The sequence below is a fragment of the Caretta caretta genome, chromosome 1, assembly GCF_965140235.1.
Source record: "Caretta caretta isolate rCarCar2 chromosome 1, rCarCar1.hap1, whole genome shotgun sequence".
Lineage (NCBI taxonomy): Eukaryota > Metazoa > Chordata > Testudines > Cheloniidae > Caretta > Caretta caretta.
In genome coordinates, this window is record NC_134206.1 from 140138328 (window position 1) to 140160062 (window position 21735).

At 39.4% G+C, this 21735-nt stretch overlaps 1 protein-coding gene across 6 annotated transcripts in view; it reads left to right on the plus strand.

Moving 5' to 3' along the window:
• Positions 1-21735, plus strand: part of CDKL5 (cyclin dependent kinase like 5) — a 208765-nt gene that overhangs the window by 176412 nt on the left and 10618 nt on the right. For all 6 annotated transcript variants that reach the window (XM_075131653.1, XM_075131656.1, XM_048862298.2 and 3 more), the window contains 5 exons: positions 886-1915; positions 8035-8133; positions 8376-8481; positions 9203-9326; positions 16764-16866. In XM_075131653.1, the coding sequence (XP_074987754.1) occupies positions 886-1915; positions 8035-8133; positions 8376-8481; positions 9203-9326; positions 16764-16866 (1462 nt within the window). The remainder of the gene's footprint in view (positions 1-885; positions 1916-8034; positions 8134-8375; positions 8482-9202; positions 9327-16763; positions 16867-21735) is intronic.

Genomic DNA, 21735 nt, shown 5'->3' on the forward strand with positions numbered 1-21735 from the left:
GTAACCATCTGAGATGTGCAGGAGAGAAACTCTGTTGTTCTTATAGGTGCCTAGGAGATCTCCTCTTCTCCTGTTCTGCTCCTCTTGTGCACTTTTGAAGGCATGATGTGGAAGAGATAAATCTAGCCCTATAAAAAACTTTGTGCCCAGTGCATAAAATTTCCCATGTCAACCTGATTAAAGCTTTCAGGACTCCTTCTATTTCTTATATTTTAAAAAAAGTTAGTTTAAGGTTGCTGAAGTAATTATTATAACCTATGCAAAATACATAACTAGATAATGAAAGCATTACCATAAAATTCTAAGCATAAAAAGGATAGAAATAACCAGTTACAATTATTTGCATAAAAATTGTATCACCTTTTCAATCTATCCATTGTTTGACAGCACTGATTTGGCACTTCACCCTGCACGTTTCAATAATTGTTACATCTCATATATAAGATGTACTCAAGAACTGTTTCACCAGAACATAGCTATTCATCTCCTGCCCCTTTCTCCCCCCCCCACCCCCCAGTTTACATACATTAGTGCTGTAGATATTGAAAGGATTCAAAGCTGCTGTTGGAATGTATAAGTTATGTTTAAAAATGTATTGTCATTAACTAATTGTACAAATTAGAAGCAAAAATTTGGCTATCAGGGCGTTGTTAATAATACATTGTTGTTTCTTACCAGCTAACACTTGCAAATTTATTTGTTCTAGGTATTTGGGATGGCGGAATTCCAGGTGCCTAATTTGCAGTATTTAAATCACCACAGTTAAATTATCTCTCAGTTTTGAATTGAGTACTCCATTTAGAAATTAGGGTATTTTATTGAAGTTGAGAGTTATTAGTATGTATGGTACGGTGTTAATCCTTGTTCATATGCTTTTTAATGTAGAAATCAAGCCAGCAAAAGCTCTGCTGTGCAGTCACATCACAGATCGAATAGCAAAGATATGCAGGCTCTAGGGGCCGGACTGCAAAGAGGAGAAGAGGTTCTTCCAGCAAATGAAAGCTTTCTAAATGGAAATCTTCCTGCAGCTGCACATAGTCCAATGCATACAAAAAAAACAAGCAACCTACCTGGATCTGGCAACAAGGATCTAGCCAATAACAACATACCACATCTTCTCAGTCCAAAGGAATCAAAGGCAAAAACAGAGTTCGATTTTAATTTGGACCCAAAAGCTTCTGATGGTCCAGGTACAAAATACCTGAAGTCAAACACCAGATCTCAGCAGAACCGGCACTCGTTTATGGAAACTTCTCAAAGCAAAACTGGCACGCTGCAGCCAAGTGAGAAACATACTCGCCACAGCTATATTGATACTATTCCCCAGTCTTCAAAGAGTCCCTCCTATCGGACAAAGTCAAAGACTCATGGGGTTCTAACAGATTCGAAATCTGTGGGTAATCTTTCTGAGGCCAGGGCTCAAATTGCAGAACCAAACAGCAGTAGGTATTTTCCATCAAGCTGCTTGGACTTGAATTCTCCTACCAGTCCTACTCCTCCCCGCCACAGCGACAATAGAACTTTACTCAGTCCTTCGGGAAGGAATAACCGAAGTGATGGTACCCTGGATTCCCGAAGACCGCCAACGAGACATTCCAAAACCATGGAAGAGTTGAAATTGCCAGATCACATGGATGGAAGCCATTCACATTCATTATCTGCCCCACATGAATCATTTTCATATGGTCTAGGTTACACAAGTCCCTTTTCCTCACAGCAGCGCCCTCATAGACATTCCATGTATGTGAGCCGAGACAGAGTGAGGTCCAAGGGCTCAGAGGGTGGCTTAAGCGTAGGGCAGGGGATGGCAGCCAGAGCAAACAGCCTGCAACTGTTATCTCCACAGGTGCAGCATAGGTCACTCACACGATCTGTTGGCTCTTCACGGGAAGACTGTACAGAAGATACTAATAGGGTTAGTTTGAAATGTTGCCTATTGAAGAAGGTTGTTTTCTTTCTCTGTATTTCTTGCATGCATGTAGGCTCAGATGGTCAAAAGTGGCCTCTAATTTTGTATGCTTTTTCTGTATTTTTTTTTTTACTTCAAAAGAAGGAAGGTTGGATTTTCGGAGGTGCTGAGGTATCCACCATTCAAAATAAGAGGGCACTTTTAAAAATTTGGGCCACAATGAAGCATACAGTCACGTCTAGCAAAATACTGAAAATGTGAGAACAGTCAAGTTGTGTAAACTCATGTGATTCGATAAGTGGTTACTGAACCAGTGTTTATTCTAACTGATGTAATTTTTACGAGATTATTTTTCTTAATTTTCTATATTTGGATTTTGTAGCATGCCTTACTGCTGTAAATACAAATCTTAAACATTTCTGAAATGGGATTTTCTGTCGCTTAACCTGCAGCATGAGTTTGATACAGTGGTCACTGTTAAAAAGTCAGCATTTGCTAACAGTTGTGACAGTATGGTATCTGAGATACTGCAGTATTTCTCTACACTAAGGGTATATCTACACTGCAGTTGTGAGGTGTGATTGCAGCCCGTGGAGATCTACCTGAGCCAGCTTGCGTAACAGTAGCAGTGAAGCCACAGCAGGCACAGACGGCTCCATGAGCTAGCCCTGCCTGCCAAAGGCCCTGCATACATACTTGAGTGGCCATCGCCCGTGCAGTCTTTCAGACTTCCCAATTGCAGTGTTGATCTATGCCTAATATAATAAATAACTGGGGTATGTGAGAGACTGTAGTGTGGAAATTGTTAATAAATGGTAACTCCTCAATGGTGATCCCTGTATGTGTCTCAAACCCACCTGTCGAGATTGATAATTTACATAGTCTGTGCAGAATCATCTCCTCTCACTCAGCTTTTACACTGCCCCTTTCTGGTCAATGTGAACTGAGTTTATTTTGGTTATGCACTTCACAGATATGGTATCTCTCTGTGGAGACCGTAGTCTAGCCTTAATTTGTGTATTATAGATCTTCTCCAAAGAATGGGCCAGATTCTGTGCTGATTTGATTCTTTATTCAATCCTGTTGACTTCATTGAAAGTACACATGGTTGTAAATCGGTACAAAATGTGTCCCAAAATCTTTCTTTTTTTTTTTAAACTTGATACTGTTCTTGGAGATTTTTGCAAAGTTGGACAGCAATATGGTGCAAAGAGAAGTACTTACATACAATGAGCATTTTACATAAGTACCTGCAAATATAAGCAGCATGGTGAATTCTAAGGAAATTTAAAAATGGTTTGCGATTTGTTGACAAATTTGAAAGGGTTCCGAAAAGAGCTACAAGAATGATTCAAGGTCTAGAAAATATGCCTTATAGTGAGAAACTAAACAAACTCAATCTATTTAGTTTATCCAAGAAAAGGTTAAGAGGTGACTTTATCATGGTCTACAAGAACCTACATGGGGGTAGAGATCTCAAGGCCAATAGAAAAGGCCTAAAAAGATCCAGTTGTTAGGAGCTGAAGCTAGACAAATTCAGACTAGAAACGAGGTTCAAACTTTTTAAATAGTGAGGGTAACTAACCATTGGAACAAATAACCTAAGGGTATGGTGGATTCTCTGTCACTTGAAGTCTTTAAATCAAGACTGGATATCTTTCTAAAAGATATGCTGGAACTCAGACAAAAGTTATGGGCTTGATGCATAAATTATTGGGGGAGGTTCTTTGGCTTGTGTTATGCAGAAGATCAAACTAGATCATGGTGTTCCCTTCTCAGTTTAAAATATGTGAATCTATGAAATATTTATAATAGAAAGGTTTAGGAATATATTCAAGGATGGCATGAGATTAGACAAACTTTTTTATGCATCTCTGTCAATTCCAATATTTAATGAAATTGCCCTTTAATTCCTGTTAAACCATTGCCATCCTTATCCATCTGCTGAATTCTGTCAGCTGAGGGGACAGCATAAAGTTTAATATATATCTGGGGTACAGCCGTTTTTAAAATTCTGTACCATGTAATCATGCATATCCAGCTATTTGAGATGTATTTGGTTGCCTGGTTATTCCAAGCTGTGCTTGATTCCCCATTACACAGTATCTAATAATAGTAGTTGAAATTTATTGAGCACTTCACATGTTCTGATCACTTCACAGTGACTTATTAGTCCTCCCAGCCCACTTTTCAGGCAGGTACATAGGGAAGATGTAGGATTCCCGGTTTACAGATGTGGAATGTGAAACAGAAAGGTGACATGATTTCCCTAATGACACCCAGCAAGACATTGGCCAAGGTTGGAACCACCTGATGCTTGTCCCTCCATGCCAGGTTGCTTCCCAGCCATGCTATGTCTTTCTGTATCTTTCACTCTTTGCTTGATAAGGAAGGAGCCATCAATTAGGCATTCTTAATTGTCTATAAATTGAAAGTTTCTCTGTTCCTGGGTGTGTTGGATCTCTCTGAGAGAGAAATAATATTTGCTGATGCACCAATTCTTAAAGTAATACAACCCTCTTTCTAGAAATCATATTAATACAAGTTTTTGTATACTTACTACATCATCTCAGACATGATTGCAGTAGGAGAAGCCCTTCTGTTCCATGGATGTCGGCAGGCATGACAGCTGTGAACTATTTTAAAAGAAAAGTAACATTTAAAATGGTGCTGCAGTAGATGCTTTGCAAAGTTAGATTTTATTTCCCCCGTGAGTGCTCATTTTCAAGCTTGCATTTCAGTTCAGCTGGTTTTAGTCATGATCACGCAGTCAGTATAATAGTTACTGAAACAGAGCAGTGGTTTCCACAATTCAGTGACAGGGTATTTCCCGATGCTAGCTTATATTTTTATTCTGTGATTTAGTAGTATCTTTTACAGTGAGTCTTATTGCAGTGAATGTTAATTCAATAAGTAATTTTAATGGTATTTCACATTGTGTGGAGACAGAGTGTAATTATCAAATCATTTTTGTCTTTTGACAACCAGTTGACAAATGCATATTTTAGTTAGGAAAAATGTTATGCCTTCCATCTCTATTGCATTGATTCATTTTGGCTTGGTTAGGAATGTCTGTCTGGGTTGGCAGTTTCTAATTCATTTGGTATGCTTTTGTCTCTTAAGGAGAACATTTTCAAACCTGAATATCTCAAGTAAGGTTTCTAAATCCATATTTAGGCAAAGTAAAGGTGTAAAGGAATAAAAGTGGCTTCATTTTTCTGAGTTGCTGAGCCCTCATAAATCTCCCTGATGCTAATAGAACTTAATGGTGCCCATTACCTTTTGAAAATCTGGCAATTTTTACTTACATGCTTAAATATGGATTTAGGAGCCTAGGTTTGAACATATTAATCCAAAGTAAGAGTTAAATACCTTTTATGCTCTATCCTGCTCCTCCCCTTATATTGAGGTACAATATCAAGATAAAGTTAAAATGGATTTGTAAACTATTATGGTCAGAAAATTCAGTCATAAGGAACAAGGATAGTGAATGTCAGGAAGTTTGTAAATTCTCGGATCTCTTGAACTATTGTTTGTTTTCACAGGGTTGACAAAACTAGTTAGAATTCATAAACATTTTTTGATTGTATAAAGTAATTTTTTCCAAAACTTCAGGGTGGGGGATTTGGTGGAGTGGGGTGGTCAGGTCAACTGTATTTTCGTTAAAGGAAAGCCTGTGCTCTGTATTAAAAGAACTGTTCCCCAACGCTCTTTGCTCAAAAGCTGAGTTGAGCACAAATTTGTCTTATATACTTTATCAAATGTTCCGATTTTTCTTTTCCCCGCCCTCTCTCTCTCTCTGTCTCTCTCTGTTTTCTGAATTTCCTTTTAGCAATTTCCTTTCCTCTTCCTGTTAGCTGTACAAGGTCTGTTTAAAGGGAAAATACCTTGCTTGTCTGTCTTTTAGATGTCACTAAGTCCTTTGGTGGGAGGAAAAAAGTCAGATTTTAGATAGTAGCTTTTGGGTTGTTGTTTAAGTCCACTTTTTGGATGGGTATTTGTTTTTATTTTGTGTTTTGTTTTAAAAGATGAACACGAGAGAGAAAAAGAATAGGAAAGATAAATGACATCTTCTGTCTCTCTCACTTGCGGTTTAACTGCTGAAAAATCACGGGTACATCAAACAAGAAGCAACCTTATCAGGCATTTTAGCACCTTGCAAACTCTTAGCAGAATCAGGCTGTAGTTTAAGGCATGTTTTTAGCTTGCCTTTCTTGTAACAGCAGTGTTGCAGAATATACTTACCTGGGCTTACTAAACCAGATTTTATTAGATAGCTGGCAGGATAGAAGGAAATGGGCAAGAGGAAAATGAGGTCGGGAAGGAAATTTAGTAACCTAGGGGGGAGTCAATAGCAGGAACCTTAAATTCACATCCTAAATATTGCTAAGGATCTAACCGACCCACTGGCAGTAGGGGTATCACCTGGTTATCTCTTCTCACAGGGTCTGGCTAGAACATCTTTCCAAATCAGAACATAATTGGTGGTAAATTTCTGGGTCCAAGCAGATTCTGGCAATTGGGGGCCATAGGCACATCACGACACAGGGTTCCCCTATAGCTCTGTCCCTGTGGCCCCACTCCAAGAATGTCTCTTTCTGTGCTTGGAGAAACTGGGGCAGCAGCATCGAGCTTCCTTCTCCCCCACCAGGAATGGCAGCATGAGGCCCCTTTTCTCCTGTGGAGAAGCAGTGTGGCAGCAGGATGCCCTGCCCTCCCAGTACTTACAGCTTGGTTGCTGAGGTATTTGGGTGAATGAGCAGAGCCCTCTGCACTTTTCTCTTCTGATACACATACAATCCTCTACTGAAGGTGTCGTGGCAGCTCCTCACACACACACCCCTGCCACCCACAGCAGCAGATCTTAGAGTTGTTAACTCCACTGAGATACATTCATTAGTTCACCGTCTGAGAGCTGTTATTTCAGGCTGTCAGGCAAACATTGCTCCATTGGTTACACTTGGGTCATGTTATCAAATATTCTTCACAACCATAACAGCCAGAGACTTCTTCTTTTTTTTTTAAATGAAAGCTAAGATTCTGGTGTAATCACGTAACTCCAGAACCTGGGACCCTAGGCATAAGCCTCTAGTGCCTCTGCCTTAATCCATTCCTGGTGACTGACCTCCATTACTGTGAGGCTGATTGACATGCAACACCAGTAGTCATCTGCTCACTCCTTCTTCCCAGCAAGTTGTCACATAGCCTCAAGAAAAGCCATGTACAGACTGGGGTGGCAGCCTTGCTCTATCAAAATCAACCAACCAACGTGCCTGTTTGGTGATTGCCTGTATTCGTCTCCAGATTTGTAATCACACCAAAAGCCTTGAAAATCCCGAAGCATTTCTTCCAGTTTAAACACATCTAGTGTGTGCCAATCTGGGTTTGCAATTTTTGCTTATTTTATAAACAGTTTTATGTGACAGATTGAGCAAAACTTTTGTTACTTTTTATGTCCTGCTTTCGACAATTTAAGACTTTAACCTGGTGTCCAGGACTCTGCACAATGCCTCTTCTAAGCAAAATGCAGTGATGTTTTAGTTGCTCTCTAGAACCCACAATGATCAATGAATTCAAAACTAACTATAAGAAACTGACCCATCCCTAGTCAGACATGCCTTTTGGTGGCTTTATGGTTAATTAAAGCACTGGACTGGGACTTGAGAAATCTGGGTTCAGTTCCTGACTCCATCACAGATTTCTTGTGTGATCATAGGCAAGTCACTTACAAATGTCACTTAAAATGTTATTCTAGAAAGCCCTGCAAGCACCTGATTAACTTTAGTCATGTGCTTAAGTCCCAATGAAGTCAAAGTACACGCATAAGGACTTTCCTAAATAGACCTGGACTTTAAAATGTTTTCCTGAATCAGGTTCTCTTTATCTCATTTTACTATCTATAGAACAGAAATAACAGTACTTTCTTCCACTTTTTATCATGTTTATTTAGATTGTAAGCTCTTTGGGGCAGGAACTGTTGCTTATTGTTTTTATGTACAGTGCCTAGCACAATGGGGCCTCTAGGCACTACCATAATATACATAATAAGTGCTAATGATATTATAATGCACATATCATAAATCACATGCTTTTCCTATTTGCTTTTTTTAATTTGCTTTTGACAGAGTGACCAGATCCCACCAGAGATGAATCTAACAAGACCTGCAGTTAAAGATTCTTCCAGAGATATTACAACTTCATTTCATTCACGGCAAAAGTCTGAGGTCTGAGTCACTTTCAAATCCATAATATTATGCCTTTGGGGCAAATATTTTTTTTAATGCCAGCTTTGTCTTTTTATAAACAAAATCCAATAGTAATTGGTTGCATAGTGTTGGGTTTCATTATAGCAGCGGTTCATAAAACAAAAGATAAACTGTGGCTGGATTTTATGCTGTGACATGTCATGGAAGAAGAGTACAAGTGTCATCCTTTGTTTTTAACAGATGTTTGTTCTTTGGCTTAGGGTGGAACGTATCATGATCCACACCCAGAGGATGGAGCCTCTAGTAAAGAAAATAGACTTCTGTATAATGACCCTATTCCCAGAAGAGTTGGCAGCTTTTACAGAGGTAATTTTGCAATGTGCCTTAAACAATTAACCAATTTTTAACATACAGTGGACTCATAGCACTAAGAAAGATATTCTGAGCTATGCAAGAATAAGTAAAAGAGTGACTGGAAAAAAAAAACACCAAGCTAGTACTAAGTCTGTAGATTCCTTCTGGTTTATTCCTTTTACTACAGTGCATATCTACAAAGTATTTTTTGCAAATACTAACTTTTGCTGATTCACAAGGCATACATAGTATAATACTTTGCAGAACACAAGACAATTTGCTTATGTGGGGATTGGGGAAAAAATAAACTCAATGAAATTAAGGAGTTTATCAGGGTTTATATACCATTCTAATCACCAAGGTATCTGATCACATTTAGCAATATACAACACACAAGGACATATTTAATGAACTGTCTTTGTGTTCAGAAAACTTTCTTTCCCAGTCTGTATATGCATATGGTATCGTGTCCATTTTAACTGATGGGAGTGTTCTATAATACAAAATCTTAATTATTAAAGACTGGGTGATACATTGCAACGGTATAGTAGCCTTTCATCTCTAGAGACCTAGATTCAAATCTGTTCTTTGATTTACTAAAGGACAAAATCCATTCTTTAAATGAAGCACATTTATATACATCGGTCTTCAGTAGCCATCTAGAGACCTATTTGAAGGTCATTGGAGCCAGCAAGCTGTTCTGATGAGTTCTGCTTATTGGTATTTCTTGCAGTGCCATCTCCACGTCCAGAGGGTACATTCCTTGAAACCAGTGTGTCAAACAGAGGCAGTGCACTGCCAGCAGACAGCAGCACCGTGACAAACCACTCAAAAAGACAAACTACCTTTGACCCGTGGTGAGTTGTTGTTTACACAGATGTACACAGGGTAATATGGCAAGCGAGACCGCTAAAGAGCGGCCTCAGTTAGACTTCTCTCAAAAGGAGTCGTTACTGTGATCCCCTTGCTGCCTGTAGATGTGGTTCTGGCATGCAGACATCCCTTGCATGTTCTCTTTGTTCACACTGAAATAATACTGCATGATTTCTGCCCCTTTTGGATCCTCAGGAAGCATCTCGTGAAGTTATTCCAGCAAACGCATTTTAAAAAAATATATAAATGCTAATATATTTGTGTATTTTTCTCTGAATTTTCCATTACCCAACGTATGTCATCTGTGATTGAAGATAAGAGGGAGTGTGTGTATGTAGTGTGGCATACAAGGCCATTAGCCCCATTTGTGGATTCCAGAATCAGCAAGTGGCAGACGAATGGAAAAGTCCAAAATGCATGTCTTCATGTATAATTTAGGACTGTATTTATGAAGAATATAGTCATTGTTCTACATGTGGTGATTGCTCATACACCACAGAACTATGGATCCTTGCTATTGAGAGGACAGGACAAACCTTCTCTGTTAGCGCTGTACATTGTTTTTAAAGGATTAGAGAAACTTTTAGAGGAAAATTGTATACTCAGTTACCTTTCTTAGGTATGTTATGTGCCAGATTTCTGTATTCCTACTAATAAACATAATCTAACTCCATCATATAACAGAGGAATTAATTCCTCTGTAGTTGCACCAATAACTTAACAGCCCTGAAATAAAAGGAAAAAACATAATTTGATGATTGACAATTATTTAGCCCTTAAAATCTTGTCATTCTACCGTTTTGTACAAATACAATAATTTACATCAAATATAAATAAGTATTACTCTTAGAAAGGATTGTGACTTATCTTTACATGATTAAAAATGGTGTTGGTTCTCACTAGTGAGCTAACTGGCCTTCAAACTCCATTACATCTTTTGCAAGATTTTAGTAAGATCTTTAATTGTATTAACTATGCAGTGGCTACAAAGGAAAATGTAGTGTTATATAATGGATGAACTCCAAAGTACCGGCATACGTGGTTCTGTGTGAGAAGTCCTAGCAATGGTTTAATGATATTGCAAAATTGTTCTCTGCTGTAAGTGCAACTTAATCACATTCTTCACTAATGTAGAGTCTGTGTTTCTCTACTTTATAGCTTTTTGTGGGGGAAATTCTGTAATTGCATGTAAAAATGTTAATAACTCTATTTTAATGGAACATCACTCTGATTACATCATTTTATGATGAACTAAATATTTAATGTTCTAATGGCATACATAATAGTTATGTGAAAACTCATCTCAAGTTATGAATGAATGTGTAATCCTCCTGAACTTCCTACTACTCTAAGATATTGCTTCTCACTCATCTTATTGCTCTTTGTCACCTCTTTCTGATGTCAAAGATTTAGTGAATTTTTAGGCTGAACTGCCACAGATGTTCCCTTGTCCATGTATGCATTTGTCCACCCTAGCTTCACTGTCCTGCATCTTTAAAATTAAAGACATTATACTGCTGAACTTGTCTATTGTCATTAGGATTTACTCTTGACTTAAATTATCTCTGCACTTAGGTAACCTGATTTAAACAAAAACATGTTTTTCATCCTATCGGGAACTTTTCTATTTATTAGACTGACTTTATATTCCTCTAAATTCTTGGGTTTTTCCGTTTCCTTCTCCACTTATGAGAGTAGATATTTTGCCCTCTTTCTCTTAATTCTCATGGAACTAATGCAAATGACAGTAATAGCTTGGCCTCGAGCCAGATATATATATTACCTGCCTGCACTGTGAGGTTACCTGCATAGCTCTACCAATGTACCCCAGTCTTGACCTGAATTATCCATACTACTACTACAGCTGTCTTCACTACAGGCTATAATTTGTGTTGAATTATGCAATGGTATGTTGGAAGTCTCTGAAATGGCCACATATTAGACATCTGGGGGCTTGTAGGGAACTTCAGTTAGTGAGATCCCTTATGTAGGAGTGAATGTTTTTCTGTGCCCTGATGACAAATGGCTGGTCACATCTTCTTTATTACATGCGACCTTTCTGCAAAAATGAATACATACTTTTCTTACCGTCACTTCGAAGAATTCCTAACTGTGGGCTGAAGTTTCACCAACTTGACATTTGAAGAGTGTCATAGGCTTATAGACATCTACCATGAGTTTTTAAGACCAGAGTTTCTTTACACTTCTGGAATTTGACTAGAATATTGCAAGGAGCTGCAGATTTATAATTTCAGTGGAGCTACGCTCATTTACTTGAGCTGAAGATCTGGCTCTTTATCAACTCTGCATAGCTTGATCTTGTTCACATCACCTGATAATATATATATTTCTCTTTCATATTTCCTGCATAAATCTTTCATATGCATCAAGTAAGCCCCATTTTCACCTACTATATTTGCCTTTTTTCTTTTCATCTACTCCCTGGTGTCTGAGCCCTCACACTTGTGCCTACAGTCCTCACTTCTCATCCTAATTGTCAATATTTCATGTCTTCATCTTCCTCAGTCATTCATGGTTTTGTTTGCTAATCTTTTCCTTGGGCATTATCAATAGTGCACAATTAACATATTCAAATTCGGGTAAATACTGATCTTTGAACTCTAATCTTTTGGAATGTTGTCATGCCCTATTACACTGCACATTATAATGGGAAAGAGGAAGCCAGAAGTGCACCTGAGGAGAGAGGAAAAGGACTCTTTATATTATTTACAGTGGCTTTCCAAAATCCTGTAGGCACTGGGATTCTGTCTTGGAAATAAAGCTAGTGAAGCATACATGATACCAGTACAGGGAATTCTGATCCAGCCACTTTTAAAAGTTTAACAGTTAATTGCACAAAGTGATGCAATTTCTGTTTTCATAATAAATGATTTACTTATTGAGGCCACGCACTGTCGTCGTCTTGTTGCATTTCATGTATTTCTTATAGTGACACCTGGTGGTACCACTACGGATAAGACTGTGTGTCTGTTTTTTTACTAGGACGCCCCTTTTTCAAGTGATTTTAACTTGGCAGTAAACATTTGCTATGTTTTTACCCCATGTGCAAAATCTTTGCCTTAGATCTTGCGGGGCAAGGGCATTAATTTAAAAAAGTAAAAAATCCTGCTCTTAAGAGAACTGGTATTGAAAATAGTTTGCTAGTTTCAGATGATGTCTTGCCTTCATTTACAGTAGCTCAATAACTATTATTCTTCTATTTTTTTAAAAAGTTAACCTAAAAGTCAGTATTTAGCTTTGAGAATTAATTACTGGCCATGTGTGCTAAGCACTTTTCAAAGAAACCTTCATACAGATTTTAAAAATGTTTTTGATTAGGACAAAATCGAACTCTCAGACGTGTGAGAGACAGTGCGTATGTCTACGCTGTGCTGTGAAACCGTGGCAGCGAGTCTCAGAGCTCAGGTCTGCAAGCTCAGGCTCGTGGGGCTGATGCTATAGCACTGATAACAGCTGTGTAGAGGTTTGGGCTGGAGCTCAAGGTTTGAAGCCCAGGGAGGGGGGTGGGTTTCCGAGCCCGAGCTCCAGCCCAAGCCACAACGTCTGTTAACAACGTAGCACAAGTCCCTTGAGCTCAAATCTGTAGACCCGGGCTCTGAGACTCGCAAGTGTGGTTTCTAAAATGCTGTGTAGAAGTACCGTCTGTCTGGAGACGTACCATCAGTGTGCATGCAGCAATGCCTCTGGAGCTGTGAACTACTACTGAGCACATTAGCTAGGACCCCAGCCTACTGTGAAAGCTGGATGCTGGCCTGTTTGTATATGCATGCTTGCTGCACCACATCCACTCCAGCTCAGTGCACCTGCACATGACAGGTGCCCTTACATGTGAGCAGTAGAGTCTGACTCTACTGTTTACTTTAAATTTTTGTCCCCACATCCATCTCTTCAGTGAAGCCAAAACACACAAGATGACCAGTATTGCCAAACCTAAGCATTCAAAAATCATGAGACAGGCTTAAAATTTATGAGGTTTGTTGCTTTTTTTATTTTTTTGAATTGGGTTGTTTTTATTTGCCTTCTGGTTTCTGAGCTGTTAGGGTGCACTCTGGTCACGTGATCAGATTTTTCTCTGCAACCATAAGGGTTAGAAAATTACTTAAAAAAAAAAAAAAAAAAAGCTGTGATTCTCGCGTAACTGCTTACTTCCAGGAGCTGGGGTTTTAAGAAAAAACACCAAATATCACAAGGCTTGTCATAAACTTGGAAGAGTTGGCAACACTGGGTGACTATACATCCCACTTTTACCTGGCTAATCCTGTTTTTTCTTATATTGACTAGTGTCTCAATAACTTCTTTTGGATCCTTGAAATGTCCAGTTGTTCATCTCATCAATCAAAATGTTCTATTTTTTTTAATCTGTGCAAAGTCTTTGATTTGAGACTTTCTGCTTTAATGCTATCTCTTTGTACCTCCTTATTTTACTCATATCATATAACGAGCATGTGTTTTTTGTATCAACCATTGTTCAAGGCCAAAGCTTGTCAGACAACAGCATAAACAATATGAGTTTCAGGAGCTGAGCACCAGTCTAATTCATGCAAAGCCACTCCACTGGCCCCTTGAGCAAGCAGGTATTGGGGAGTGAGAGGGCAGGTACCGACCAGTCTGTTTGTCCATCACTTTCCTACTCTTTATAGAGGAGAAGGAAGTGAAGAATAGAGCTCCACCTCCCTCCAGTCTTCTCTGCTGCTACAGGCAGACATTTTCTGACCTGGATACAGTGAATCAAGGATGGGAGCCAGAACATAGAACATCTGAATAGTTCATTACCCTGAAATAATGGTGCCAAAAGTGTTTAAGATGATCGCATCTTCAAAATCAAAACCAAATAGACAGTGACTCTTCTTTACATGGGACTTGGAGGCAGAAAAGCCATGCCAGGAAATTCTGCGTTACCCAGTGTGTTATAAGGCCAACCTCTGTGGCAACACAGAAGTGTTTGTATATGGGCCAGTGGAGTGGTATAGACCTGGTCACTGGGATTGCAATTTACATTGGGTCAGTTTTGTTGTTTAAATCCCATGTTTTGAGGAATGGCAGGCAGCAAACTGTCCTGTTTTCTCACACCCCAGCTCTCTGATGGTAGTAGATGCACCCTGCATACTACAGGGTGAGGCCGAGGATTCCTCAGCGCAACTTGCTCAGTCCACAGCCTGGTGGCGGGGACTCTGTACTTTTAAGGATTTGGCCTACAAGTTAGGGAAGATGGAACTATTTCAAACCACATACTTTTGGGTCAATAGCTGTGTGTGTTGTCCGTGTTAAGTTACCTCTGTGATGGAAGGCATCCATAAAGCTGTCAGTAGTTGTCAGGGTTCCCGCCCCACTCTGAACTCTAGGGTACAGATGTGGGGACCCGCATGAAAGACCCCTTAAGCTTATTTCTACCAGCTTAGGGTAAAACTTCCCCAAGGCACAAACTTTTTGCCCTTGGAGGGTACGCTGCCACCACCAAGTGGTTTAACAAAGAATCAGGGAAAGGACCACTTGGAGTTCCTATTCCCCCAAGCCTTACACCCCCTTTCCTGAGGAGGTTTGAGAATAATATCCTAACCAATTGGTTACAAAGTGATCACAGACCCAAACCCCTGGGTCTTAGGATCATAGAGAAATCAGTCAGACTCTTAAAAGAAACAGCACTTTATTAGAAAGAAAAAAGGTAAAAGAAGCACTGCTGTGAAATTAGAATGGAAGATAATCTCACAGGCAGTCAGATTCAAAACATAGAGAATCCCTCTAGGCAAAACCTTAAATTACAAAAAGACACAAAACAGGAATACACATTTCCTCCAGCACAGAGACTTTCACAAGCCAAAAACAAAAGAAAATCTAACGCATTTTCTAGCTAGATTACTTACTAACTCTATAGGAGTTGGATTGCTTGCTTTCTTGATCTATCCCCAGGTAGAGGTATCACACAGACAGACAAAGCCTTTCTCTTCCCCCCCACACCCCCTGCCTTCCCCGGCCCTACATTTGAAAATATCTTGTCCTCTTCTTGGTCATTTTGGTCAGGTGCCAACCAGGTTACTTGTGCTTCTTAACCCTTTACAGGTAAGAGGATTTTATAGTACTGTATCAGAGCTTCTTAACCTCTTCCCTTTATATTTATGACAGTAGTTTACTCTTGGATTTCTTCCAGGCTGCATTAAATGGGTGAATAGTTAGAAGACAGCCTTTCTGCAGTTTTGCTGTATTACCAAATGCAAAAGGCTGGATGGAGTGGAAATCCTTAGTAATTTGATGTATTTTAAATTTGTTTAAGAATCTAGTCATTAAATACTATACTAATGACTTTTCATGGAAGCTAACTATAGCTTTGTAATTTTCTAATGAAAAGCATATTGCTGAAATCTAGAAGGAGCATTCTAGAGAGGGGGGTTTAGTGTAGATGTTTGGTCTAGAATCACAAATTATGCAAATGTCCACTTCTCCTTTCTTCCTACACATCACAAACTGATCCCACCTCCTCCCCAAAAAAAGAAAAAAAATCTTATTCAGCAAATTCAATTTGTGACAGCCTTTAGACACCTCATACATTTGTATTTGGATTCCCATCTGACTTTGCTTTTATATAGTAAATATATAATGTCCAGAAATTGAGTTTAACTTCTGATATAATGAACATACTTTGAGCATGGGATATGTCCTAGCCTTTTCATCCATATGAAAAATAAAATGTGTAGTTGTTTTCCTTACATTGAAAGTAATCTGTTGCTGATCAGCTCTGGATCAGAGTTTTTGGGAGCCTGAAATTTAAAATTCAGTCCTAGCCACAGAAATTTGGAGTTATTGCAGTCTTCACTTGCCAGCAGTGTCCCATGATCCAGAGAGAGACCCATCTATAAGAAAGGTTTAAGAGGAACTGTAGAAGTGAACAACAATGGATCTCCGTAGCTTCCGCGATGATAAATTTGGAGCCATGTCAGCAAAGCTCAAGAATTTTTGTAGACAATCTTTTGTTTGTCTCCTGATCGTTACAGCTCTTGTGACCCTCAAACAAGTGATGGGTGAATTAGAACTGATTTTATCTGATATAGTTGTTTGTATATTTGCTCAGATATTACTTTTTTTTTTGTAATATCTTCTCTGTGATGTTTTTGGTTTGAATATAAAATCCCAATTGAAAAATTAGACAAACTAAAGTACCCCAAAGTACCTCCTTGGATGTTTTTAGTTAACCATTTTAACCTAACAATGTGTCCTTAGATAAAACATTCTTAATTAAATGGAAAGCTATTAGTTTTATGTTAATCCTTGTGCCATAAAGTAATAAAATATTTTTAATATCTTTGGTTTAAAAATATCTGCATTCTTTAACCTGAAATCCAAAGATGATCTCTGATGACATAACATCCAAAGATTTTTCTCTGACAATATATTTTTTTCATGTTTAGGAAAAGTCCTGAAAATGTTAACAGTCAGTCGGAGCAACTCAAGGAGAAGGAGAAACAAGGTTTTTTCAGGGCAATAAAAAAGAAAAAGAAGAAATCTCAAACTGTAAGTATACCCAGTAGTTTATAAAATAGTGTATATTTTCCATTGTTTTGGAGCTGCCACCATAAAATGAGCTAGACCATTGCTGTATTGTTATATTATGTGTGGGTATACCTGTGTACATCTGTTAGCTTTTTAACTTGTGGAAGTAGTCTTCTTTTCCTGTTCAGGATTTACCTATTTGCCTATTCAAATGTTTACTTGCTAAGGAGCTATACTTTCTACATTTATTTGCTTGCATCCAGGACCCTTGGAATTCTGTCACATTTCAGGTCGGGTTGCCAGGGTCTGGTTTTCAACTGGAATGCCTGGTCGAAAAGGGACCCTGGTGGCTCTGGTCAGCATTGCTGACTGGGCCGCTAAAAGTCCAGTTGGCAGCACAGCAGGGCTAAGGCAGGCTCCCTGCCTGCTCTGGCTCCGTATGGCTCCCAGAAACAGCAGGCATGTCCCTCTAGCTCCTAGGCACAGGGTCTCCACACACTGCCCCTGCCCTGAGCCCCGACTCCATAGCTCCCATTCGCCAGGAGCCACTCTGCTGCTGTTTTGGCAAAACTATAGGCAGTATCAGATGCTGGAAGATGTCTGTCTTCAGACTTAGGCAGATAAGATTGCCCTACACCCAACTACACCTAGAAGGTTTTCTTCACGTCTGCATGGACTGTAAATATGTAGGCTGCCTCACTCATGAGATCAAGCTTTACTACTCATCAGTAGTTAGTTAGCTGCAGCATTTAAGATCCCTGAAATGTTTCTGTGACAGAATCATCAGCTGGCTGCAAAGCCATATTGAAATAATGATCTTATACTGTTTACATACTGTACACTAAGATCTGGATCCAAAGTCCATTGGAAAGACTCCTATTTACGTAATTGAACTTAGGATCAGGCCCTAAAATTGGGTAAATGTTAAAAATTAGGTCAGTGTGCTTCACAAAACAGCCTATACTACTGACTGGTAAAATGTATGTGAACAGAAGTTCAGTAATATAGAGCGATTGAATTGTTGTTTGCTGCAAACTTTTTTGTTTGTGACTTCAAGTAAAAAAAAATTGACAAATAAAGAACAACTTTAATGTTGCCAAATTTTAAGATGGAAAAGTCTAGGGAGATTGGGATGAGAATACTTATTAGTAAACAAAGATTATGGAAAACAGCACACTTTTTCGTCTAGTAAATAAAAAAGAAGGAAAGAAGCATTTTACTCATAATGGCTATACTTGGCTTTCAAGGCATTGGTGTTTGGAGAGAGTATCATTATTGGAGTATTTGTAAACTGTTTGTATTAAATTGGTAGGGTCAGATTCTAATCTCAGATACATGATCATTCACACCATGCATCTAGAAGTATCTTCTGCTATGTTGGTTTGAGAGGGAGGATGGTTTCACTGCTAAGGCAGTGGACTTGGGATTTGAGCTTGATTCCAAGCTCTGGAGAGACCTGCAGTTTGACTGTAGCAAGTCATTAATTTCTCTGTGCCTCAGTTTGCCTTCTTAAGAATTGGGAGAGTATATTTCCCTACCTCACAGGGACATGGGGACAATAAATATTTTAATGATCAGATACTGGAGCTACAATCATGATAGAAAAGTCTATAAATAAAAACAAATGGCAAGTGTTTTGTGGATCTGTTGTGATACACGCTAGGGAGCTGAGATTAGAAACTGTCCTTTAATAGTGTCACAACTTGCAACATATCAATCTTCTGTCAGCTTCAGTGTTACTTATAGGCCTGATCTAACTCCTCAAAAAGAAATGGAAAGACTCCTGCTGACTTCAGTGGGAGTTAGAGCAGGTCCTATACAGAAGCAGAGGTCTCACCTTTTTTAAATCAGATCTTTACTCTCATAACACTCCTCAGATCCTTTCCAGAGCCAAGGATTCCAAATGTATATCTGACAGAACTGAGTTTACTCTGTGTTTTGGGAAAGTTGGGAGAGAGGAGATTAATCTGGTTGGTAGCCACAGCTACAGTAATTTTATGTCAGAGTATTTTTCATCACAACCTCTGTCTATCTCTCTGGTGTTTCGGCTACAAAATCAGCAGCCTGATGCATAAATAAACCTTTTGAACTGGGCTAACGAAATACAAACACTCTGGGTCTGATTTTTCTCTCATGCACATCAGTATTTATACTTGTTTAACACTATTGCCTTCAGTGGAATCATCCTGGTTTACACTGTGAATGACTGGAGAAACAGGCCTGTTGTCGTCATCACACAAAATGGGCCAGAGTTCTAGATGATATCATGTGGGAGAAAGGGAAGCTGCCATGATTTTAGCAGCAATATATCAGCTGACACCACATAATTTCTACATTGAACTCTGGCTCAGCAGATCACTACTCTTGATAGCGCACTCCTCGGAGAAAGTAAGTGACCTTGGGGCTGTGTGCAGCATACACTTCTTAGGATCATGGTTCAAATTTATATAAGGGACTTCTCCCACAAATGCCCTCAGTTCCTTTCCTACCATCATAGTTGCAGGTTTCCAAACATGTATTTGATTAATTTATATTGTGGTATCAGTCCACTGTCTCTTTTATCTGTTTATCTAGTTTATATGTTAGCTGTAGGTTGAAGACAAAAATTAAAAGTATTTAATCCCCCTTTTTATAAATGAATGTTAGTATTGATGAAGGCTAGTTAGATTTGTGCTGATGTGTGTTTCCAAGCTATTTGTACATGCTATTTCATGGGTATGAAAATATTCATGTCTGTTCTGTTGCCCAGCTAAAAGTTGATCTGTTGCATGACAGACCCAGGTAAAATATTTAGATCTAAAAAGTGTGATTATGTGGTAGTAAAATGTTCGTGACAGATGAGCACACTGGATACAAGTGGTGGTTAGTGAGAAGGGTATTTCCTAAAGAGATGCTGAATTTGCACAGGTTCTACGCTACTCTGGTTCAACCTGTCAAGGAAGTAGTGTCTCTATCTCATGTTGATAGAGACCTTGAAAACCTAGCATATAAACACTGAGTCAACCTTTTCCAGACCAAGATCTGTGCAGGAGTTCATACAGTGTGCATTAGATGGCACTGCACATAAAGCATTCAAAAAATCAAGCCCTTTGATCTAAGAGCACCAAAAAAGTCAATATACAAGGGTCTACAAGTCTTATACAGAGTGCTTACTTTTGCTGTTCTCCATTCTTAATAAGAAGTGGCACAGATTAGGAGCCAGAGTCTGATAAGAACCATAAAACCTGATCTGGGGACCTAATGACTCCAACTGGGTCTTTGGATCCGACAGGTAAGCACTGAGGCTACATCAGTCCCCGTATCAGTAGCCTTCACCTCTTGGCATTGTTGGCTCCCTTATATCTGTGTACTCAATCTGTTCTGATAGTGAACTGAAAGAGTGTGCCACTCTGTTTGTTTAAGGCAGTGGGAAATCATCTAAGGGTACGTCTACGCTACCCGCTGGATCGGTGGGTAGTGATAGATCTATCGGGGATCGATTTATAGTGTCTCGTGTAGATGCGATAAATCGATCCCCGATGGCTCTGCCGTCGACTCCTGTACTCCACTGCGGCAAGCGGCAGCAGTCGACCCCGCGCCGTGAGGATACGAGGTAAGTCAACCTAAGATACATCAACTTCAGCTACGCTATTCTCGTAGCTGAAGTTGCGTATATTAGGTCGATTCTCTCCCCCCCTCAGTGTAGACCAGGCCTCAGAATATGAGCAGACCAGGATTTCTTCCAATTCCTGCTTCTGTATCTCTAACAGGACTGCTCATAGAGATTATCTCAGGTTATATGTGGACAGTACTCAGTGTGAGGTGTTCCTGTTTGGTTTAGATACAGTTCCTTGAATTTTCACCAAATACCAGGCAGTTGAGGCAGCCCACCTAAAGCATCAGGATGTTCTATTTACTCCTCTCTGGATGACTAGCTTCTCAAGGCCCAATCTCCTCTTCTCTGCATATTATCTTCTTCCTACTCTGAGCAGCTAGGGGTTGGGATAAACTAGAAGGCTACCTTCATTTCCATGCAGAGATTGGCTTCTGTAGCAGAAACTCTTAACAATGCAGTGTTAGCTGCGTTTCTACCACAAGAAAAATTCATTGACATTCAAATACACGTTGCTCATAGGGATACAGCCTCGTGGCAAATCAAGTCATTTCTGAGATTCTTAGGTCTCATGTACCCTGGCAAGTACATAAATTCACATGTCTACTTCAGAATAAACCAATTACAGCCAAATGCAGATCAGGGCTTTGAAGCCTCATTTGAGGCACTACAAATTGTAGTCTGAGAAATCTGTCTGCAAGCAGTGCCTCTGTGAGCTGACAGTGCTTCAGGACACACTCTGGCCTGCTGGGCACTACCGGACTTTGTGTCTTTTGGTAAGTTTCATTTTGCCAAAGATCTCCTGTCCTAATCCTGGCCCTTTCTCCTGCAGAGAGTTGTTCCTGATAATTGTTCTCCCAAGAGTAGGGTTTTCCAGAGGCAATTCTTGAAGGAGTAAGGAAGGTTAATTGCCTATTACTGGAGTTCTCACAAAGATAGTGTCTCTGCAGAGCCATTCCCACCCACTCTCCTTTCTCTCTTGCTTGGAATCCTTCCTGATGTAGCATAAAGGAACTGAGGATAATTAAAGCCTCCATGGCTCCTTTCATAATCTATAATCAAACATTTTGATCCACATGAGGGGTTGTGTGCACTCTCAACAGTCGCTGCTTTCCACATGGACCCAGATCTTGTAGCATTATGGCACATACTCCATGGTGTGGCTCTGAAGAAGCAATGTACTCGAAGAAAGCCAGTTATATTTGAGCACCCTGCATGGTGATCATTTGTTTTTGTCAAAATTTGCTGAGTTACAAATAGTGTGAATCTTCAGACCATAAGATTTTAAAGGCGCTAAG